At 44.6% G+C, this 21,916-nt stretch overlaps 1 protein-coding gene across 1 annotated transcript in view; it reads left to right on the top strand.

Annotated features, from left to right (window-relative positions):
* The first annotated feature begins 515 nt into the window (after positions 1-515).
* kmt2a (lysine (K)-specific methyltransferase 2A) overlaps positions 516-21,916 on the top strand; it is a 43,683-nt gene continuing 22,282 nt past the window's right edge. The window contains exons 1-12 of the mRNA XM_053320252.1: positions 516-764; positions 11,204-11,276; positions 11,473-14,825; positions 15,389-15,566; positions 17,508-17,736; positions 17,869-18,560; positions 18,650-18,723; positions 18,959-19,195; positions 19,356-19,502; positions 20,417-20,515; positions 20,813-20,933; positions 21,771-21,884. Of these exons, the coding sequence (XP_053176227.1) occupies positions 516-764; positions 11,204-11,276; positions 11,473-14,825; positions 15,389-15,566; positions 17,508-17,736; positions 17,869-18,560; positions 18,650-18,723; positions 18,959-19,195; positions 19,356-19,502; positions 20,417-20,515; positions 20,813-20,933; positions 21,771-21,884 (5,566 nt within the window). The remainder of the gene's footprint in view (positions 765-11,203; positions 11,277-11,472; positions 14,826-15,388; positions 15,567-17,507; positions 17,737-17,868; positions 18,561-18,649; positions 18,724-18,958; positions 19,196-19,355; positions 19,503-20,416; positions 20,516-20,812; positions 20,934-21,770; positions 21,885-21,916) is intronic.

Here is a 21,916-nt window from a genome sequence, read left to right as displayed (position 1 = left end):
AAAATAATAATGATACTCTGTTTAGTTAAGTACTGTACTTATAGGACAATGTTAAGGAATATGTCATTTATTTTTTCACTGTGTAAAATATTTGGGGTTACATAATGCATTTCATCCCAGAGATGTTTTTTTTTTTTTTACAGAAAAAAATAATACAATCATTATTTATTAATTTTTAGGGGTGCTGAGATCAAATTTAGTGGGTGCTGCTTCCTGGCTCAGTAAGCTTAAAACAGTCTTGCTCTTCCTTGTGATTCAAGTGCGACGCCTCTTTCCCGGGCAAAGCCCCTGAACCTGATTTGGATTAAGCCATGCAGAGTCTGAATAGGGGCCGCTGAGAAAATGCATTGTCGGGGTTTCTCCAGATCCGCCCCGCAACATGCATAACGACGTGTCGGCCAGTGAGAGTGCAGCGCTGTGCTGGAGGTTGTTTATGTGAAGTGCTGGGTTAGGGTTCCGCCCACCGAGGTATCTCTGATCGCAGGGGCAGACAGGCAGAGAGAGAGAAGTGTAAAATGGCGCACAGCTGTCGGTGGCGGTTCCCAGCTCGGCCCGGAGGGAGCAGCAACTCCGGTACCGGGAGGAGAGCGGGCCGAGTCCGGGTCACTGCCTCTCTGCGGACCGTCTCCGGAGCCCCGCAGCACAACGCAGCCGGGCTCGGACCCGGGTTTGATGCTGCACTACAGGTCTCCTCGGCTATCGGGAGCAACCTGCAGAAATTTCGGGATGTTTTGGGGGAATGGAGTGACTCGAGCAGCGGGGAGGTAAGCACAGGACAACACACAGGAGGAGGAGGAGGAGGAGGAAGGGGGGGCAGGGGCAGGAGAAGCCTCAGGAGCACCGGGGCAGACAGCTGCAGGAGGAGGAAGAGGAGGAGGAGGAGGATGGGGGTCGGTGCTTTTTTCCTCCCCGAGCTAATGGTTCCTCTCTGCGGCCAAACATTGACCATCTTTCCCCCCGTCTCTCCCTCTCTTCTTCTTCTTCCTACCGTGAAGTGAAGCTGTGTGTGTGTGTGTGAGAGAGAGAGAAAACTTGTCATTGCCAGGATGCTCTGTTAACTTTGGCTGCTGTGGCCTTAAACTACACACTTTAATCTTAACTATATATATAAAAAAAACAAACCACAAGCAGACTTTTATCAGATGTTTCAGTGGATCTCCTGTAAAGTTTTCCTCACCTCTTTTTATGTGTGTGTGAGAGAGAGAGACTGAAGACAGGCTACATACATCCACACACTGTTTTGGATGATCTGGTGCTAATATCTACCTGCTAACCTAACCAAAACACTTGCAGGGGATATGCTTAGTTTTTTATCTTTTACATTAAATATAAATCTCACTCAACACATTACCCATTTACTTGCACATTTATTGAGTGAAAGCACAAGTGTAACTAAGCCTGGTTTACTAGTTAGCTACTTGACATTAGCTTTTGATGGGAAGCATTCATATCGCCTTTAAATTCATGCACATCAACACACACAGGGAAACTACTAGCGTTATAATGTGTATACCCGACATATATCGTTTATTAACTATATATATACAATTATATCGTATTTCGTCGGGGTGCAATAGCTTTTTTGGAAGAGGAGGAGGGGAGGGCTTCAACATAGCATGTAAATGTGTTTGAAAACAAGACAACTTGAAGGAGCAGAGAGTATATTACAAATGTGTTTTTTTATATATAAGTAGCTACGGTGAGCTCAGCTTGTTTATTATGTACTTTTACGTCTCGCCTCCTGGTTTCTATCAGTAATATTTATGTTTGCAGTGAGGTGTCAAAGCTTGGCTAACACATAGCTGCTTGGTTAGCTCACAGCTACACCATTACTATCCTCTCATAAGCGGTGGTAAAGTTGCAGGTTTTTGCACAGGAGCTTGCTGTGTTTACCCTCCGGCTTGCACATCGCTTTGCAGCAGGGTTAAGCATATTAGCTAAAGTTGGAAGAGCTCTCTCTCACACACATGTATATATACACAACTAAAATAATTGTGTGCTGTTTGGTGTTAAAAGCTAGGACAGCTACCATGCTACGCACTACGCCACGCTAGCCATTGCTATTGCTGATGCATAGGAAAATGGGAGGTGGACATGTTTTCCCCTTCTCTGCACAGCCAGTGCGTAGCTAGTACCAAAAAAAAAAATAATGCAGGGGGGTTTTTATAATGCTTGAGCTCCAATGCACAGCCACACACTGAAAAATCGTATCCTTTTTTCTCTTTGCTATTAAGCTGCTGGTTGAGAGTATATCAACATGGGTTTTTTATTACCAGAAAAGGAGGCATGCTAGTGACAGTGCGCATGCAGGGCTGGCTACAATAACAACGAGCCCCTTCTTGACGGGCCGTGTGATGTGGGGGTGTGTTCGTCTTAGCGAACTACCATCTTCCTTCTCCATGATGAGCAGCATGCGTTCATTGCAGTGGGAGTAACACTGTGTGGGGATGTTTACCAGTAGCTCCAGTGCTTCTAGTCAATACTTGCTTATTAGGGTTGACGCACAGCAGTATTTACATACATAGTAGTTAAATATTTATGTATGTTTTTATCCTGAATTTGATTGTTTTTTGCATGCATTAGTAGTCTGAATTTGTACACAGTATATTGGACATATTGTAATCACTACATTAGCAGTATTTATCTGACTTTTTACTGAATTTCATGCATGAATATATTCTAAATATATTTCTAAAGCATGGGTTGTGAGGAGAAAAAACATGATCGATACATTCCTCATACCCTATACCAGTGGTCTCCAACCCTGCTACTGCCCTGCACACCTGATTCTAATAATGAACTCGTTATTAAACCCGTAGACGAGTTTCAGCTACTTGATAATCAGCTAATACTTAGAATCAGGTGTGTTAGAGTGGGGAGAGACCTAAAACATGCAGGGCAGTTAGCTCTCCAGGAGCAGGGTTGGAGACCACTGCTCTATACTATGTGGATTTCACACTGTTGTTTTTATGAACTGGATCAAACATAGATATACAGTGTTTGGCACTAATTGATGCATATGTAGATTTAGTTTTGTATGGATGTGTGTATTGTGTTTTGTGCTAATGGGGCTGTGTTTGCATATTGTGTTGCATCTCCCGGAGCATCCTTTGTGGGAGGATTATGTTTATGTTGGGATGATGTTGATGTATTATACTGTTATATTAGGGTTAACATGCAAGAACGTTTGTTTTCGTTGTTTAGTTAATGTGTCTGAATTATTCCACGAGGGATGTTTCATGTTAATGACCAGACACAAAAATAAAACTATTCATTCATTATACTCATGTACAGTGTAATATACTGTAGCATATTTACATCCCTGAACAGTGTATACTCAGGGAATAGTATATTATAGTTGTAGTTTTTTTATCTATAGTCTGTATAGATAATCATTTATTCTGTTTATTTTATAGTCTCTTTTGTTATTGTATATGATTTAGCCCCATAACTGTATTTGTTTCTTTTACCTAGCTCACTTTAATTTCATCATGATATTATGGAGAAACATGAATTACAACTGATATAAAATCTCTGTGCGCTTTTCAAAGTAACCACAGTAGGACTGGAGTGACAGTAATTGAGAGTATAGTACTGTTTTGGATGTGTGTAGACAGACCATTAAACCATTAACCAAGGACTATTAAATCCCTATGGAAGATGTGGATACAGCGTGGTGATGTCATTGATTTTAAGTACGTTTGCACTTTCAGTCAATGCTTTATGATGTTCTGGGGAAACAAACCTCTTAACCGAAATATATTTGTTATAAATAGTTTAGTGTTTAAATGGCTTTTTTAAGCTTTTTGAGTTCTTCCTACTCCTTCTGTGAAACATGATGATGAGTAAACCTATAGCAGAGACAGACTGGACTCCTTGTGGGTTTGAAGCCTATTGAAGATGCAGACACAGTATGTTGATTTCATTGATTTTTTTACACACATATATATATACTCTAAATCAAAGCTTTATGATATTCTGGACAAAGACGAATTGTATTTGCAATGCCAACTTTGTGAGCAAATGTTTTTATTTTATTTTAGTAACTTCCCCCTACTCGAGGGAAGAGTATAACAGTGTTTGAGATGTGTGGATCGTTAAATCCCCATGGAACCTGAAGCCTATGGAAGTTAGCGGACACAGCATGGTGATTTCATTGAGAAGCAGTATCGAGCCTGTCTGGCCAGACTGGGGCAGGATTGTTCAGACTCACCGCAGCCTGCTGAGCTCACAGGGCGACCCTGAACAGAGCGCCAGCCGGACACTTGGCCACCCCTCCTTCGTCCATCGAGGCAGAAAGACCCAAATCCACTTCAGACACACACATCCCCGTCTGAGAGGCAGAGCAACTTTTCTTCTGACAGCTGCCACTTTGGAATGGATTACTAAGCCTATTGGGGTGGCTCAAAAGGGTGCTTGTCGGCTGTTGCTGTCCAAATGAAGGCATTTGTTAGCTTTTGTGTGCGTGTGTAAGGAATTCATTTTCTTGATCCGGCCAAATTGCCGTTGCTTGTTTGGTGCCGAGACTTTTTTTTTTGTGACTGTGCGACTCCCACCAGCCCCTCACCTCCACAACCTCAACCCCAACGTCACTGTCCATCTGATCAGACTTCGCATCATTTTCCCCCCCATTATGTCTTGCCTTCTGCTGCATCCTCAGCGCCCACATATTATAACCAATGTTTAATCGTTCATACAAAAGTGCAGCTGAATAGATGTATCAACCCAAATGTCTCTTTGCCTCACTGGTTTGAGAGAAATGGTGTGTTTGAGCGGAAGGGGCTTCAGTCCAGCAGGTGTTTGGCCTATTTAAATGGAAGACCCCCCTCCACTCCCCATATCACCCCCACCCGCTTACCCATCCCCGAGACAGCGTGTGGATTGGAGCAGGAAGCTTTGTGTCTGCTTTTATTCTTGCTCTCACAAAGTGCGGGCGGCTGAAAGAGCGCAGGCAGGGATATCAAAGGGTGCGGGGCGACCCCCCTCCTCCCCACGGGACAACGCTGGGAGGAGAATTAGTCACAGACCCTCCCATCCATGGCTTTATTCTGCTACAGCAGGCGGGCAAGGAGCTTTCACCTCTGCTTTAGGAGTTGCCTGACTGAAAGGCGGCAATTGTGTCGTCTTTCTTACTCTTTGTGTGTGTGTGTGTGTGTGTGTGTGTGTGTCTGTTGAGGGGGGGGCTGTTTTGGGGGGTGTCCCTCAGACTTTATGTCCCTTATTGCACTCAGGAGTAGGCGTGTCTTCTTTGTCTTTATTTTGATTAGAACTTCAATTCACACTGCCTGCTTGGGTAGAGAGCAGAGGATGTGTGTCTACGGGTGCCTGCCACCCTGTCTGTGTGTGTGTGTGTGTGTGTGTGTGTGTGTGTGTTTGTGTGGGTGTGAGACACCAGGCACACGTGCCAATCAGTCTGTTTGTCTTTGTCCAGTGACTGTCTTCGCCCCCTTACGTGCGAGGTGTAGGAAGAGGAGACATCTTGCCCCTGAAAGTGTTTGTTTTGGTCTGTGTGCTGTCGATGAGCAAATGTGAAACAGTTGCACTCAGCGTCGGGACACTTGGAAAAACAAATGTCCGCCTTTTGCCTGAGGCTGACAGGGGTCACAAGGTAGTGCCACTGAGTAATTAACTCTAGTGGAGGAAACAAGATGCTGTAATCAGTGACTAAGACTGAAAACTTATATGAACCTCAAACAGTTGCCGCTTTGTATACTTATTAGTATTTGTTGGTTTCCCGTGTGGCCTGTATGAAGGGATGTGTCATCAGAGCATATAGGGGAGTGTGAGTTCACCACCAATTTACATTCCAGGAAGGGATGAGGCATACCGTCTGTTCAGTAAATCCAAGAGGAAATCTTCCTGGAATGTGTCAAAAAAATGTTGTTTTTTTCATACCAAGGAGGAATGACCGTTTAACACGTGCTCTCCAGCATCAGAGTGACTGACAGGGTCCTAACCTAAAAAAACTTACACATGCATCTGACATCTCTTTTTCCTGTCTGACTCACATTCCTGTCATCCTTTACTTCTCCGCTGCTTGTTCTGATGTTATACTGGCTTGAATATATCTGATTTAAATCTCTAAGTTTATGTCTTTTTGTAGCTGTATAAGAGTGGGGGGCAATTTGGTAGCTCCTTCGGGTCAGGCATTTGCCAAACAACTGTAGTGTCTGGGGTTTCAATCCAGCCTAGACATTTGTCACATTACCCCCTGCCTCTCCCAGCCCTTTACACCTGGCCTGAGTAAGACTTGAATATGATAACTTTTGGGGGTTCTTTGCTTTCTCCGTACATGAATATGAGGAGTATAAACCATGTAAGTCATCATATGTTGGTTGGTTAATGTGGAAGTTCTCTCAGCAGGCAGTTGGTGATATTAAATCTTAACATTTAATCTGTGAGAACTTTAGTTGTTATTAAAGTTAGAGTAATGGTGAGTCTTTCCGATAAGATCTTGACGTCATCAGTGGTTGTTTCGCTAGCTGCAAACTATGCGGTTTATCGTGTTATGTTTTAACCAGTTTAATACAATTCACACACACACCTGACAATACTACTGCTCATTTTCTTAAACATACCATAGTGAGTTTTAAAGAGAAGGAGTTGGAAAGTGTCAGCAAAGCCAACAAGATTAACTAATCCGAGTTTAGCTCTATGAAGTTTATCGATATTGTTGGTAAGTGTTGTCTGTCAGGAAGCGGGTTTGAAACATTGCATGGATGAAATAGGTTTTAATACTTCTCTGATAAAGAAAAATAAATGGAGAGAGGATAAGAGAACAGATGAATTTAGCAGTGGCAATTCTATATGGGTTGAGGTGTTGTACCTAGTTTAAAACTTGGACTAGTATAAAAAAAATTGTAATATATTCGATTACTACTTAAATACCTTCCCTAAAGGAACCCATACATCTCTGCAAATAGTTATTTTCATTTCTACAGTATCGACTTGTTGCTCCTAAATCATTTACGCTTAAGTTAAAGCAACTTATATCACAGTAACAGTATATCAAGTTTAAGGGAAGTTTGTGGTTATGTTTGAATTATAACGATATTAGCAGCAGCTTCCAGTTTGAAACAGAAAGTGAACTCAGGTCCACTCCCCGGCCCACACACCCTCACTTTTTGTTTTGCTATACGAACAACCTACGACTTCCGTAATGTTGTGTGTGTGTGTGTGTGTGTGTGTGTGTGTATGTAAATCACTCTTGCAAATTAGTTGCATATGGAGCTAATTAGTAGACAACAAGGTTGACTGATCACGATAAGGTTTTTTTTTTTCTCTGAACATGTTCTTTTTTTCCACTTGTGTTGTTTTGTCTGTCGTTACTCCTCTGATACAACCAAGTTATAGGGCTTTTATTGGCACCCACAGGCTATAGCTATGCACTCCCACTCTCACTAATGAGCACACACATAGGTGGTTAAAATTAATCAGGTTTAATTTAGTTTTATATTCCATATTTATCCAAAATTAAGATGTATTTCTGAATGCCACATTAAGCACGATTTGATTTTTCTAGATTAAGGCCGACTTGTTCGTACCCTGCCTGGGAATATATTCCCTAATCTGCAAACCGTAAAAAAGTCCCATTTGCTTTCACAGTTTGCAAAAAGCACAGTCAAAGTGATACATAGTCGAATACCTCAAACCAAATTCACACCCGTCTCATAGCTTTCTGGGACAGCCCCTCTCACCTCCTGCTTCCACAATGAATCAGATTGGTCTCCTTTTTCTCCTCACTCACACAGTGACTTTATATCAAGTAATTTCTTCTCTGATCAGCTAGATGAGATATGACAGACCAGCATGAAGTAAAACTGCTCAGACTCGTGTGGTTAGAGTGACACCAGAAGCCAGCAGAGATGAAGAAGAAGAACTCGAGCAGTCGTGTTCAAAGACATTCCTGTACTCTGCTCGGCTTTAAAAGATGAAATAGAAGAGGAAAAAAAGGGAAACACGGGTCTTTTCCACAAACCTTTTTATCCCTGCGCATGTTATAAGGCCAAGTAGCGCATGAACCTTACCTCGCTTGTCTACTACAGTGTTTGTTTACTTCTTGAAGTTACCTCCCTGTGCCTGGCCTACTACTGCGCTCACGGTGAGCCTTGTGTTTCACACGCTGCTGCTCGGTGCAGCCAGTGGGCGGGAAGCAAGCGAGCAATGAGTGAGTGACTGAATATGTGTTTGGGAGCATGGCAGAGAGCAGGAGTGGAGGAGGAGGAAGAGGGGGGGGGGGCAGAGCCTTGTTGTGTGGGAGGCCTGTTTAGATTTTGGATTTGGCAAGCTTCTGCATGAGCATGTTGAAAACCCCAAACCTCTTTCATCCTCTGCGCTCCCAGGAGACGACTTCGCTCCCTCCGCTGTTGATGGTGCATGTGGTCAAGATGCTGCTTCCCCGTCTCTCTTTTTTTTTTTTTTTTTCCCTCTCCTCCTCTCCCTCCTCCTACAGCCCTCCTCCTTCCCTTAGCCTTGTTTGTTCGCCTTGCCCGTGCACCCCTCCCCCGCATCCTCACGCTTATGTTCAGCTTGTTTACATCTTGCTGTGCAGTTCATGTGCAAGGTGTGTGTGTGTGTGTGTGTGTGTATTTTGCCCCCCCCCCCTCCCTCCCCCATCTAAATGTGTGAATGTGTAAGGCGTTTTCTGTTTCTGATGAATTCAGGATGTATGTGTGCATGTATGCGTGTTTACTTGAACCCGTGTGGTGCTCTCTGTGCACTTGCCCTTAGAAAAGCGTGTTGTGATGTCACTGATGCCACTCGCACTATCACAGCGAGTCAGAGCTGTCCGTTGGTACTCCACCCCCCTCAGCACTGCAACAACACCTACCAAGAGCAGCAGCTTGCTCCGAGAGGAGGGGATGCAGGAATTACCGTGAAGATAGAGTAAGAGGAGAGAATGCTTAAACTGAAAGTGGAGGAAGAAGAAAAAGATGCTCAACTGCACTAAGAGGAGTGGATGATACTCAAATAAGTGTGGCTGCCAGGATAAACAGCAGTATTAGATGTCTGCTATTGTTGTTTGTTTCTATGTAGAACAGATGAAACCATTTTGTTGCATACCAGGATGTTTAAATGTTTTAATTAGAGTCCACAGTGTGGATGTGGCAGACACAATCACATATCAATTATTAATGTTGTGATGTGTGTAACTCTTGGCCGGTGGTCGTCTGTGTTCATGTAGTCATGTGCATACACTTGTGTGGACTACACTTGGATAGCAGCTGCTCTACAAACTGGGCCAGTGAGACCTCAACCGCATCCCTACACGCTGCTATAAATAAACATGATGAAATGACATACTCACCTCCACTCTTAAACACACACACTGATTGCAAGAAGTAGTGGCTCACAGAAGATGCTGAAGATGTTAATCATCCTCGGGCTAGTTCTCGGTTGCACATCTTAAGGCTTTACTGAGGCATGGGAGGGGAGGGGAGGAGAGGGGGGGATAAATGGATTGTCTGTGCAAACACTATATTATGATGTCTTTAACTAGTATAACAGGATTTATCCTCAGAAATGTTACACACCCTCCATTGAAATGAAGACACAGAGAAGATATACACATGTTTAAGTCAGTGATTCAATAAGTGAACTATAAGTGCAACTTGGGATACGTTTGCTTATATTTGTCTCTGAAAGATAATATGATCACAGTACTTCATTCATTACAGCCTTTTTCATCTGCCAGGTTAGGTTTTCAGATACCGTATGATGACATGTGATTTGACTCAGTGCCTGGCAAATAGGTGATGATTGTTTGTGTTTGGTGTTTCATCCACTGGTTTTATTGCACTTGTTCAGAGTGATAGCAGTTAAGTGTCTATTCCCACAGAGAAATGTTCAGGAGGAAACTTTTGATTTCCATTTGTTTCAATGGACGAACTCAACTCGTGTTTCACTTGTGTGTGTGTGTCTACTTGTTCATTGTAATGATACTGGTCATGTTAGACAGTTAAGTGTTGTTTTTGGTTTGGCAGTCCAACACTGAAGCATAGTATCTTGAATAAACATTCAATTAAATTTGGTAGAGCTTCATGATCCCTACAAGGTCAACCTCAAAGCCTTTGGTGATTCCCCAACTTTTAATTCAGCGTAACTTACAAGTCAAAATTGATTTCACTTCATGACAGTATGCCCCTGAAATTAATGACCAAAGTCAGTTATCTGAAGCTGTCTTTGAGGTTAATAGTTATGTTAGCTTACTAACATGCCATTAACTTAATATCCATACATAACGGACATCTGATAACCAAAGCTGGGAAGTGCTGTCTGAAGCCAAAATTAGTAATTTTGTCATCAGAGGATGTAGATGAAGGCTCTGTGCAGACATCTGCGTACCCCACTACGCTGTCTTCCTGTAGATGCTGTACATGTGTGGAACATATCCTCCGAGTGGACTCCAGAAAGTAGTGTTAACAGAACTACTACGGGCCCGTGGTGCCTGCAGCTGTCCGTGTACGTGTCCACTAGGGAGTATATCTGTGGCTTAACCTGCATTTTATTTGGGTTGGCTGACCCACAGTGATACATTCAGACAGGCTTTACTATACATGTCGCAGCGTCAGTCTGAATAGGATATAACTTTGTGTGTTAGCACGTTGTACCTTAATCAACTGAAATATGCAACATTATATTTAAGTAGCTAATGTTACTTGTATACTTGAATGTTAGGTAATGTTAGAATTCAACGTAAATCGAAGCTGAGTGTACACCTGCTGTCAATGTGCTCAGGCACAATTTTTTGAGCCATGGTTGAGAATGTGTGTGTGTCTGATGAGCTTTTTAGCTGTGTATGTATGACCAACCACCTTAGCATTTCACCGTTTCCTCCGGGAGCCGGAAAGCATAGCTGTGTGTTAGTCACCGAGGACAGTTTGAATGTTTGTAATTCAAACTGTCTGTTGTGGGTTTGAACCTTCCCCAACTTTCAGGCATGTCATCCCAAAAGCAGAGAAAAATGAGAGCAACAAAGTAAGCCAGCAGGAGAAAGTGAGATTGAGCACATTATTATAGCCTTGAAACCTTGGTCTTCATTTGAGTCTGACTTCAAGAATGACTCAAATGTTGCACATCTAGGCCAACTGACAATTATGTGCCATGATGGATGCTGAATATTTGACCTGTTAACCAACCATAATCTCAACTGTAAGGTCACAAAAGATTGATCCGTTTTCTCTTCTTTCTTTCTTTTTTGTAGGAAGAAGTATTTGGAGGATTTGGAACGGTCACTGAGGAGAAAAGAATACAGAGCCCTTCAACAACCTCTTCAGGTATTTGAGCTAAAATCATATTGAGAATCTACATGAAATCGTCAGCAGGAACTGGCTAAGTTATTTAGGATTTGTCTCTTAATGTCTGTCTTGGACCTTACTGTTGCCTTGAGATGTCAGTGTCGATACAAGCTGTCAATATGTGATGTCTCCTTGCTAATTGAATGTTCTCTGTTTTCTTCCCTGGCTTTATCAGTGGGCACACCCATACAGGAGAAGAAGCCCAGAGGCCGTCCACCCCGGGCCCAGACTGCCCAGAAAGCTGCTGCAAGTCTACCTTCACCCTCCTCCCTTCCCTCCTCCGCACAGGCGAAACCTGAGGGACCAGAAAGGCCAGCTGAGAAGGTGAAAAGGTTGCCTGGGAGGCCACCTGGCTCTGGAGAAAAGAGAAGAGGGCGACCACCATCATCAAGTAGTAAGAAAGCTTGGAGTACAGGTAACCATGCAGCAGCGGAGGACGGTAGGCAGGCTGGGTCTGAGCTGGGCATGGACACGGAGGAGGACAAGGACAGAAAGGGCACCAAGAAGACGCCACTGGGCTCAGCTCAGCCACATGACACTGATGCCAAGCTTCCCAAAGGTGGGCGGGCTGAATCCAAAGTTACCAACCTGAAGAGGCTGAGAGCAACTAAACTTGCCCCTCAGAAATCACGGCTCAAAACTTTGCCTGGCGTACCCCGACGCAGACGTGGTCGACCGCCCTCAGCTGAGCGGCTCAAAGCTGAGGCAGCAGCTGCTGCTGCTGCTGCTGCTGCACAGCTGTCTACCTCCATTGATGATTGTGGGGAAGGCAAACACAAGGCCTTTAAAGTGAGAGGCACAGAACCACATGCTCTCCAGCAGCCCATGTTAAGGAATGTGGATGATGCTGAAGACCAAGACTCTTCCAATTCACCTGCCTCCCCATCTCCCTCTAAGCCGGGCAGGACAGTGGGCCTCAGGAAAAGCCCTCGCCATAGAAAGCCTGTCAGAATTGTCCCCTCTTCTAAACGCACTGATGCAACCATCGCTAAGCAGCTGCTGCAGCGTGCAAAGAAAGGAGCGCAGAAGCGATTGGAGAAAGAAGCTGTAGCCATCGGGGGTAGCGGAACAGGGGCCATTGAAGCTGGCACCAGGAAGACCCATCAACTGAAGAACATCAGACAGTTCATCATGCCTGTGGTCAGCACGGTCTCACTTCGCATCATCAAAACCCCCAAGCGCTTCATTGAAGACGAGGGCAACTTTGGAGCTCCGCCACCCCATATGAAAATGGCACGGTTAGAAACGCCCCCATCTGTCTCCACATCTGCCCAACCCATCTCCACTACCTCCTCTTCCCCCTCTCCTGTTCTGGTCTCCTCTCCGCCGGCCGTTACGACCACTGGTACAACTGCTCCCACTGACTCCATCCCCCCTCCTCCCCCACCCGCCCCTATCCCCAGTGTTCAATCAGCAGCTGCCAGTCTGCTCAACAGCAATACCAACAATGCTGCAAATGGGCGATTTAGCAGCAGCGCAGCTTCTTGCGGCTCAAGTGCCGTGTCGCAGCATTCCTCCCAGCTCTCCTCTGCAGAGTCTTCCAGGTCGAGCAGCCCCAGCTTGGATGACTCGTCATGCGACTCTCAGGCTTCTGAGGCCACACAAGCTTTGTCGGAGCCAGAGGAGGAACACTCTCCGTCCTCACAGGGAGAGAGGGAGGCCAACCTGTTACACAGCTCACGGCCTCCCTCCCCTCCCTCTGAGCCAGAGCCAGAGCACATGTTGCCTGAGAGGAGTCGACGAGGCCGGAGAGGACAGGGGGTGGGTCGAGGAAATCATAGCCAGAGGGTGAGAGAGACGCTCACCACTGGGGCCAAAAAGCCTATTATCAGCCCACCAACAGGAGTGCTGATGTCCTCCACCACACTCGTAAATTCCCAGCAAGCTTCATCCACTGCCTCTTCTTCCCCCCCTCCTCCTCCTCTCCTCACCCCTCCTCAGCCTCCCCAGTCAGCTTCCTCCAATTCAGCTGCTATCAGTGAACACCATTCCCAATCATCCTGGATGTCTCACTCCATGCCTCCATTCCTGTCTGGACCGTCAGTGCTGTCCAGCTTATCAGACAAACGAAGCCGCTCAATTCTGAGAGAACCCACCTTCCGATGGACGTCCCTGTCCCAACCTGAACAGCAGTACTTCTCCTCTGCTAAATACGCCAAGGAGGGCCTCATCCGCAAGCCCATATTTGACAACTTCCGTCCTCCCCCTCTCACAGCTCAAGACGTGGGGCTGTTGCCCCAAGGTGTCAGCGGAGCAGGGGGAGCTGCTCCTGTTTCATTCCCTACACAAGGCAGTGGAGCGGGATCAGGGACTCGTCTGTTTGCCCCTCTTCACCCCCACACCCACCACCAACATCCTTCTTCATCCCGTTTTGATGCACCACTCCAGAAGCGCAGCCCGTTGCTTCGCGCTCCACGCTTTACACCCAGTGAGGCACACTCTCGGATATTTGAGTCTGTTACCCTGCATTCATCCTCTGGGAGCAGCCCTGGCTCTCTTTCCCCACACCAAACGTCCTCTAGCTCCACCAGAAGCTCGCGGCGCAGGAGGCGATTGGTGTCCGGAACAATACGCAACCAACCACGGTCTCCTTCCCACTCAATGACCAGACGCAGCGCCCAAATTGGAGGTCCGATATCTGTGGGGAAAGGTTCCTCTGAGATGTCTGTGCTGACAGGCTCTGTCTGCAGTAGTAACCCCAGCTCTTTGCCCGGGGTCTCTACAAGTCCACTAGCCACGAGTGCCTTAACTCCTCCTTCTTTCAGCACCTTCTCCTCCGTATCCCTGACCTCACAAGGGACACCTGATAGCAGGAGAGGGGCTTCTGGAAACCCACCTCCTTTGTCAACGACATCTTCTTCCTCTTCCCCACTTTTCCCTCTCTTTCCTTCCAGTGCCCAGGACACAGCGCGAGGAGCTGGGAAAGGAGGTAAAGAAAAAAGCATGTCAGCTCCCCAGGAACCTGCTCCAAAGGAAAAAGAAAGGGATTCTGAGAAGAACCGAGAGAAGGAGAAAGAGAATAAGAGAGAAGGGAGAAAAGAGGTGGAGAAAAGAACCAAGGTTTCTACTCCAGACGGTTCCCCCAACGCACCTTCCAGCCTCTTTACTGTGGATGGGAGGGACTCAGAAGATGCTCTTATAGCTCTTGCTCCAAAAAAGGCCCCAGGGAGAAAGAAATTAATGGCAGTTGAGATGGTTTCTGACACTGCTTCCTCTGATGGGCGCGGGCTCAATTCCCCTGCTCCCATTTCTGTTGCTAAAGGACGTCTACCTAAGAAAGGTAGACCCTCTGAGAAGGGAGCAGCAGAGATGGAGGATGGGGAAAAGGAGAAGGAGAAAGAGAAACAAAGTGCTCCTAGCCAGCAGACAGCAAGCCTTCCAGGGCAGCCAGGCAGACAACCGCTCCCTGTCTCTGTTGTGTTGTCACAAGCGGAGAAACAGCCTGTGACTGACAAGCGGGTAGTTGGACTACTGAAGAAGGCCAAAGCCCAGCTCATTGAAATAAGGAAGAGTAAGCTGAAGGTCCAGGTGTGTTTTCCTATTTATTTCTCAACTGAACAAAATACTTCTGTTTCTCTCATTCACATCATACAGCCACAAGCAAGTGACTGACACAATGCACAGAAATGTATTACTATAAATAGAAATCTGCATTTGTACTCAAACTGAAACCTGATAATAGGAAAGTCCCACAGAGGATGTTACTTAAGGGGAATTCTGCTAGCTTCATGCATTATGCAGAAAGCAGCACTGGCTGTGCTCTTGAAAGTATTTCTTTGAAGAAAATAAACTCTTCTGTTCTTCTAGTGTTGATCTAACAATTATATGGTTATAGGCAGTTATTGCACATTTTCTAGCTGAACTTGTACCCTGGGTCCAAACTCTCTTTGTCACAAATATTATTGTTTTTAGAAATGGACACAATCCACAGCAACCAGTGCCTTTCCCTTCCCCTCTGCCACTTCATCATCTTCATTCTCATTATTGCAACAAATTGTATTATGTGTTTTGTTGTGTGTAGTTTTTTATTATTATGAGGCTCACTTTTAAAATGTGTCTTATTTTATGTGACAATGTGTGCTTTTGAGCAGGGTCAAGAGAGCGACTCGTCAGAGGCTTCAGTCCGTGGTCCACGCATCAAGCATGTATGTCGTCGTGCAGCTGTGGCTCTTGGCCGTAATCGGGCAGTGTTCCCTGACGACATGCCCACACTTAGTGCCTTGCCCTGGGAGGAGAGAGAGAAGATCCTATCTTCCATGGGGAATGATGGTGAGGCACATTCGACTTGCATCTTGTTTGACCCGGTTGTGGCTTATTGTCTGGGCTCGGCTGTTCAAGTTTACTGACTCGCCTGGGGGAATCGTGGGGAGATTACAATAATGAATAATAATACATTGCCTGAGTTTAAAGGAGGCCTATTACGCTTTTCCTTATTTTCAGTCCTATAGTGTACAATGTTACAGTGTTAGATGTTCATGTTAAAAGTGGCCAAAAGTGTTAGATAATGAGGTAAACGTATGTAGAAGTAATCCCTGTGAGCAACAAGTACTGGCTTCAGATTGCTCTCAATGCTCGATTTCCATGTTGCAACATTTTCTTCTACTTTTCGCCTGAGCTGACGTCTGCTCCCCACACACTGTGCAAGTTCACCGCTCTGCTAACATTAGTGCATCTTTCCATTGTTTTGGTAATAGTCACACCGAGCCATGACTCCATTACACAGCAGAGCAAAGTAAAGTCAGTAGTTGTACCTGTTGGAGGTGTGCTGGTCATCTTCAGCTCTTCATTAAACATCATCATCCCTGCAGCCGTTTTATGCTTGTATTATTCCTCTTCGCATTATTTCTATGTCCGTTGAACAGATAGCTCCAATTATCGCTATATGTTGTTATTTCACCTCTTGTAAAGTCCCCCGCTATTTAGTCATTTAAAATATTTTCATTTGAAGCAGTAAAGCAGGAAATGTTGGTTTGGCGTTGGAGGCAACTAAACATGACTCATATGGCTGCACCTTTTCATAAAGCTGGCCAATCAGAACAGAGTGGGCTCATCGGGAGGGCGGCCTTAAAAAAACAGGAGCTCAAATGGACTCAGAGACTGAGACTAAGCTCCATAAAGGGGAAGTATAAGATAAAGGAGTGTGAATCAAGCAAGAAAATATAGAGCTGGAAATGAGCAAAATAGGTCCCCTTTAACAAATTTGTTAGATGTTAATGCAGTTGCGATGCGAGGGGTCAGTAGGTCACAGGCTATATCTGGTTTCTTAACAGCACATACCAAACATACAGCAGCGAGATGGCACTAAATCATTGTTAATTAAATATAGGATTTTTATCATTCTTAAAGATTGAGAAGAAGAATTATTGAGCAAATTTAAACAAGACTTGCCTGTTCTGGTCGGAGGCTTTGGTTGAGTCAAGCATTTGTTATGTATGAAACAACATCTGTGCTAGTCTTAAAAAAGTCCTGCAGTGTTCAGTGATGACAGATTAATCTCAAGAGCAGAGGAAAGAGAGCACAGTGCACAGTGAAGTGGTGATAGAACGAGCACTTTGGCTGCCCTGTTACTGTAGTTTTCACTGGTGTTATGTCATGTTGGCACACGTGAATTTTTGTGAGTCCAGAGGATCTGATGTCAGTGACCAATCAAGAGTTAGAAGTATAATCTCAGTTATATCATTCCTACGTTTCACTCACTATTGTTGTTTTAGACAACATCCTGGACAAGTTGCTTTTAATTGAAACACTATCTATGGACTGCTCCTCTGCTGTTATGGCAAATACCATCAAATACCTGGATTTGACTTGGATTTCCATAAAATTGGAGCTCTCCATTCAGCAAAGAAAAGAGTGTGTTCAAGAAGACATTGTGGGAATAATGAAATAGACACTGAAGCGCTGTCATTTAAAGCTAAAGTTTAGACGTGACAATTTATGGCATTCTGCAAAATAGATTCATAGTTGGAGGTTTCCGTTTGCTAAATTATTGATTGAATTCATTCAGTTTTTAACAATATTTTAAATTTGTAATGCCTTATGTTGCTGATCTAGTGAGCTTACTAGCTTCTGTTATGATATAAACCAGAAATGATATGCAAAGAATTTTGCTTTGGGGTTTTTGTATCTCAGACTCTAGTGAGTCTAATAAATACTGTACTATTGAGTGTCATTTATGATGACATCTATCTTATGATGTATTTCTCCTAACAGACAAGTCATCAGTAGCAGGTTCAGAGGAGGCAGAGCCTCAATCCCCTCCCATAAAGCCACGAGAGACACGGCAAAAGGCTGTTCAAGAAGCTCCTCCCAAGAAGGGTCGTCGGTCACGACGCTGTGGCCAGTGCTCAGGCTGCCAGGTTCCAGAGGACTGCGGTGAATGTACCAACTGTCTCGACAAGCCCAAATTTGGCGGACGAAACATTAAAAAGCAGTGCTGCAAGTAAGTTTCAGTAGATGAGCTATTTGTCACAATAGGTCATTGCTGTTATGATGTATGTCTTGAATAACATTTTATAACTTTTAATGGAATGTTAAAGAAATTAAAGGTTCATTTTTGTGTCACTGTCCACAGGATGAGGAAATGTCAAAATTTGCAGTGGATGCCCTCAAAGATGTTTCTTCAGAAACAAGGCAAAGGCAAGAAGGACAAGAAGAAGAACAAGTTGTCTGAGAAGAAGGAGGGTCTTAATCCGGTAAAGGGACCAAACACGGAGTCTGTCCCCAAACCTACTCCTGTACCACCGAAGGAGGAGCCTTCCCGCAAAAAGAGTGAAACTCCTCCTCTAAAGCTGGGAGAGGAGAAGTCAAGACAGCAGCCATCATCAAAGCAATCATCTCCATCTTTGGCATCTTCCCCTGCGCCAGTTGAACCCCCTCAGACTGCCAGCACAGTCACAGCCCAGGCTCAGTCTCCAGCCCTGACACCAGACCCCAAACAGCTCTCTGTCTCAAGCAGTGTCTCCAGTAAGAAGGGACACAAACCACAGCAAGTTGTGACCACATCCTCCTCCTCGTCCTCATCCTCTTCCACTTCCTCATCTTCCTCATCCTCCTCTTCTTCCTCCTCGTCATCTTCAGCCCAGAATTCCCCCTCCCAGTCTATGCAATCTCATCAGCCATCCCTACAGCAGCAACGGCCACCTGTGAGTCAGGCGCCTTCCAAAAAAGACGCCTCACCCAAGATACCACTGAGCGAGCCCAAGAAGAAGCCCCAACAACACTCATCACAGCAGCAGAGCTTAACTCCAACAATGTCGGATACAGGTAAGGAACTGGTTGCACCTTGTTATTATAAATATAAAGCTTATACAGAACTCCACTCTTATTTTTCATGTACTTTCTCTTTTTCAAAGTTGACTTAAAACCGTTGAAGAAGCCAACTTCCCGCTCCGTTCCTCCATCTCCTAAACAAAGACCAAAAGACAAGGTAGGAAGTAGCCACAGTTGGTTTCTTCAGACTTTTAACTTACTGTTTTATACTGTATCTTGTATGCTTTGTTTTTCCCCTGTGAACCTCCCTCAAATATAAATTTTTATTTTTCTACAAACATAGTTCCCAAGGAAACCCATAACTTTCTCAATGGACTCTATAAAGCACATATCATTTCCAATATTAACTATTCTCTTTCATCTCTCCACTCCTGTCCGACAAACCCAAAAAGCCGCTGAGCACTAAATCACCCAGCAGCTGTACTTTAAACTGGCTGAGCACTCCCTCGACTAGGGGCCAGGCGAAGTCCAGATCGCCCTGCGACGGAGTGCATCGTATCAGAGTGGATTTCAAGAGGGACCATGATGTGGAGAAGGTGTGGGAGGCTGGAGGCCTCAGCCTGCTCTCCTCTGTGCCTGTCACGCCCAGGGTGCTCTGCTTCTTATGTGCGAGCAGTGGAAATGTTGAGGTAAAAGAACCTGCTTACATCTCTTTTATCTCTACTGCTCAAATGTCTTGTTAAAAAAACTAAGTTAAAAATGTTCTTCTATATGCCTCTGCTCATAAAGTTCACTTTCACCAGCCATGGCAGAGTCGGGAGTCTCAAACAGTTGTTTCCCTCTTTGTAGTTTGTCTTCTGCCAGGTATGCTGTGAACCGTTCCATCTCTTTTGCCTGGGCGAGTCCGAGCGCCCTCTCCAGGAGCAGTTTGAAAACTGGTGTTGTCGACGATGCCGATTCTGCCAGGCCTGTGGGCGCCAGCACCAGAAAACTAAAGTAAGCCATTCAGTGCACTTTCTGTTCATTTAAGGCCAGATACAAAAGAAGCTTAGTTTAGAGTGACAGTTTGTGAAGGCTGAAGAATCTTCCCTAGAAAGAAACTTCCTGATCTTGCCAGCCGACAGCATTTAATCAGCTTCTTGGATTCCCGCCATGATTTTATTATTTAACTGAAGTCTTGTGTGTGATGTGCATGGTGTGAGCTTGGTATGGTTGTCATTTTAGGATTATGTATATAGATATTTTGTCAATGCGAATCAAAAGCCTGTTGTATTGTTTTTTTTTATGTTGGTACATGTTATTGAACTATACAGATTCATGGGGTTATAGGTCACTGAGAGCTAAAAGCTACAAAAAGGATTTCTAGTTGAGCTTGAAACTCATCTGTCTAAAGAGTATCATCTGTGCAGTCTGTGCTACATTACCATAAACTTGGTGCATCTTCAACATTTATTAGTGTTTCACTGCCAGACAAGCAGTGAGTGTGAGCCTCATGAAACAGCTGTTAACTTGTCTGTGACATTTTATTTTTAGTATTTATGAATGGCAGAGTGGCTATTGCTTTGCAGTGGGAAAAAAGTGCTGTGGCGTAACATGTTGTAAAGCTTTTAACTGGGCTAGTGTTGACGCTCGGCCACATAAAAAACTTGACTGCAGTTGTTGTCACTTAAGTGGCTGCCTACAAACCGCTGCCAAGCACAGCTCGCACTATAGCTGCTTTGTAATACCTTTCATAATGTCGTTTATTCAACCATGAAGCCCATTATGAAATGTGCTTCTCAATAAGCCGTAGGGAGTACTGTTTTAATCTACAGAAAATCATAGATCCACTGTAATGGTGCTACAAATACAAAGTTTACTTGCTTGATACTTAAATGATCTGATGTCACTTTTGTCTTCTCTCACTGTAGCAGCAGCTGCTAGAGTGCGATAAGTGCCGTAACAGCTATCACCCGGAGTGCCTGGGTCCCAACCACCCTACCAGACCCACCAAAAAGAAGAGAGTCTGGGTATGGATACACATCATTTAGACATCCTCTCCACCCTATCACCTTAATATGGTCACTGTCGCTACCACTACCTGACCAAACATTAGCATTGTACTCACACATCTTCCTCTAGCCTCTCCTTTTGTTCACACATTCTTCGAAGCCTCTCACAATAGTGTCAGTTCCATTCATGGGACCCTCTCACAGGCGGTGGCGATGGAAACATTTGACCACTCTCACAGCGTTACTTTCACACCACAACTGCTTGCAAGATTCTGCAATGTAGTCACCAGCTTTTTTGTGGGTTTCTCATTTCAGATTTGCACCAAGTGTGTGCGCTGTAAGAGTTGTGGAGCCACTAAACCCGGGAAGTCCTGGGATGCCCAGTGGTCACATGACTTCTCCATGTGTCATGACTGTGCCAAACTCTTTGCTAAAGGTGAGTAACAAGCATGTGGTGCCCAACATAATGCTCACTGTTAAGGAATGATTGTACATATACATCACCAGTATGGAACTTCTTTTTCGTAGTTTCTGACATTATGTAGACAAAATGATATATCATTTAATCAATAAAATGATAGTTAGTTGCTGCTACACTGGTATTCTTTCTGATCTGTATTTTGTGGACTGCATTCAGACCAAATTAGATGTTGCAGCAGAAACGCCAGTTCCCCCCTTTGTTTGAATGAACAGGAATGATAACAAAAAGCTGATCCAGAACCAACTTGTGGAGAAACACAGCCTGATATCATTCTGTGGCAGCCAATCACAGCAGCCATCAGACTGATCAGATCTGTCAAACCTTGCCTTAAGGGAGGATTGGAAGGGCATTTCTCTTTGTTTGATATCATTAAAAGTAAAGTTAGACTTTGCTGATGGCTCCCCAACCTATTCTAAAAAAGACAAAGAGAGAGAGAGAGCTGAGAGCACCAGCGAGTGAGCGAGGGAGAAAGAGAGCATAGCTGTGGTTGAGCGAGCTAGAAAATGAATGAAGAGAAGGAGGGGTGATAACAAGAAAGTCTGTGACTCAGATTAGTAAAATGTTATTTTGTGATTGTTCCATAGTTGCGTTACATTCTAGCCGTTACTTTCACAAATAAACGCCCCCACACCACCACCCGCCTCATTACCAATGCCTGATTTGGTTTTGAATACTTTAAAGTTTTCATCAGCAACAAGTTGACAACCACTTAAAGGGCAACATTTGAATCAAAGTCATTTTGTACCAAGTGGTATGAATGTTTATCACCTTACATGTTATCTTCTCTCTCAGGGAACTTCTGCCCACTGTGTGATAAGTGCTATGATGATGATGACTACGACAGCAAGATGATGCAGTGTGGCCGTTGCAACCATTGGGTTCATGCCAAGTGTGAGAATCTGACAGGTCAGTTAGGCCTCAAAAGAAAAATGTATTGA

This window comes from Scomber japonicus, chromosome 6 (genome assembly GCF_027409825.1).
Source record: "Scomber japonicus isolate fScoJap1 chromosome 6, fScoJap1.pri, whole genome shotgun sequence".
NCBI classification, from domain to species: domain Eukaryota; kingdom Metazoa; phylum Chordata; class Actinopteri; order Scombriformes; family Scombridae; genus Scomber; species Scomber japonicus.
This window is presented reverse-complemented; position numbering and strand designations above follow the sequence as displayed.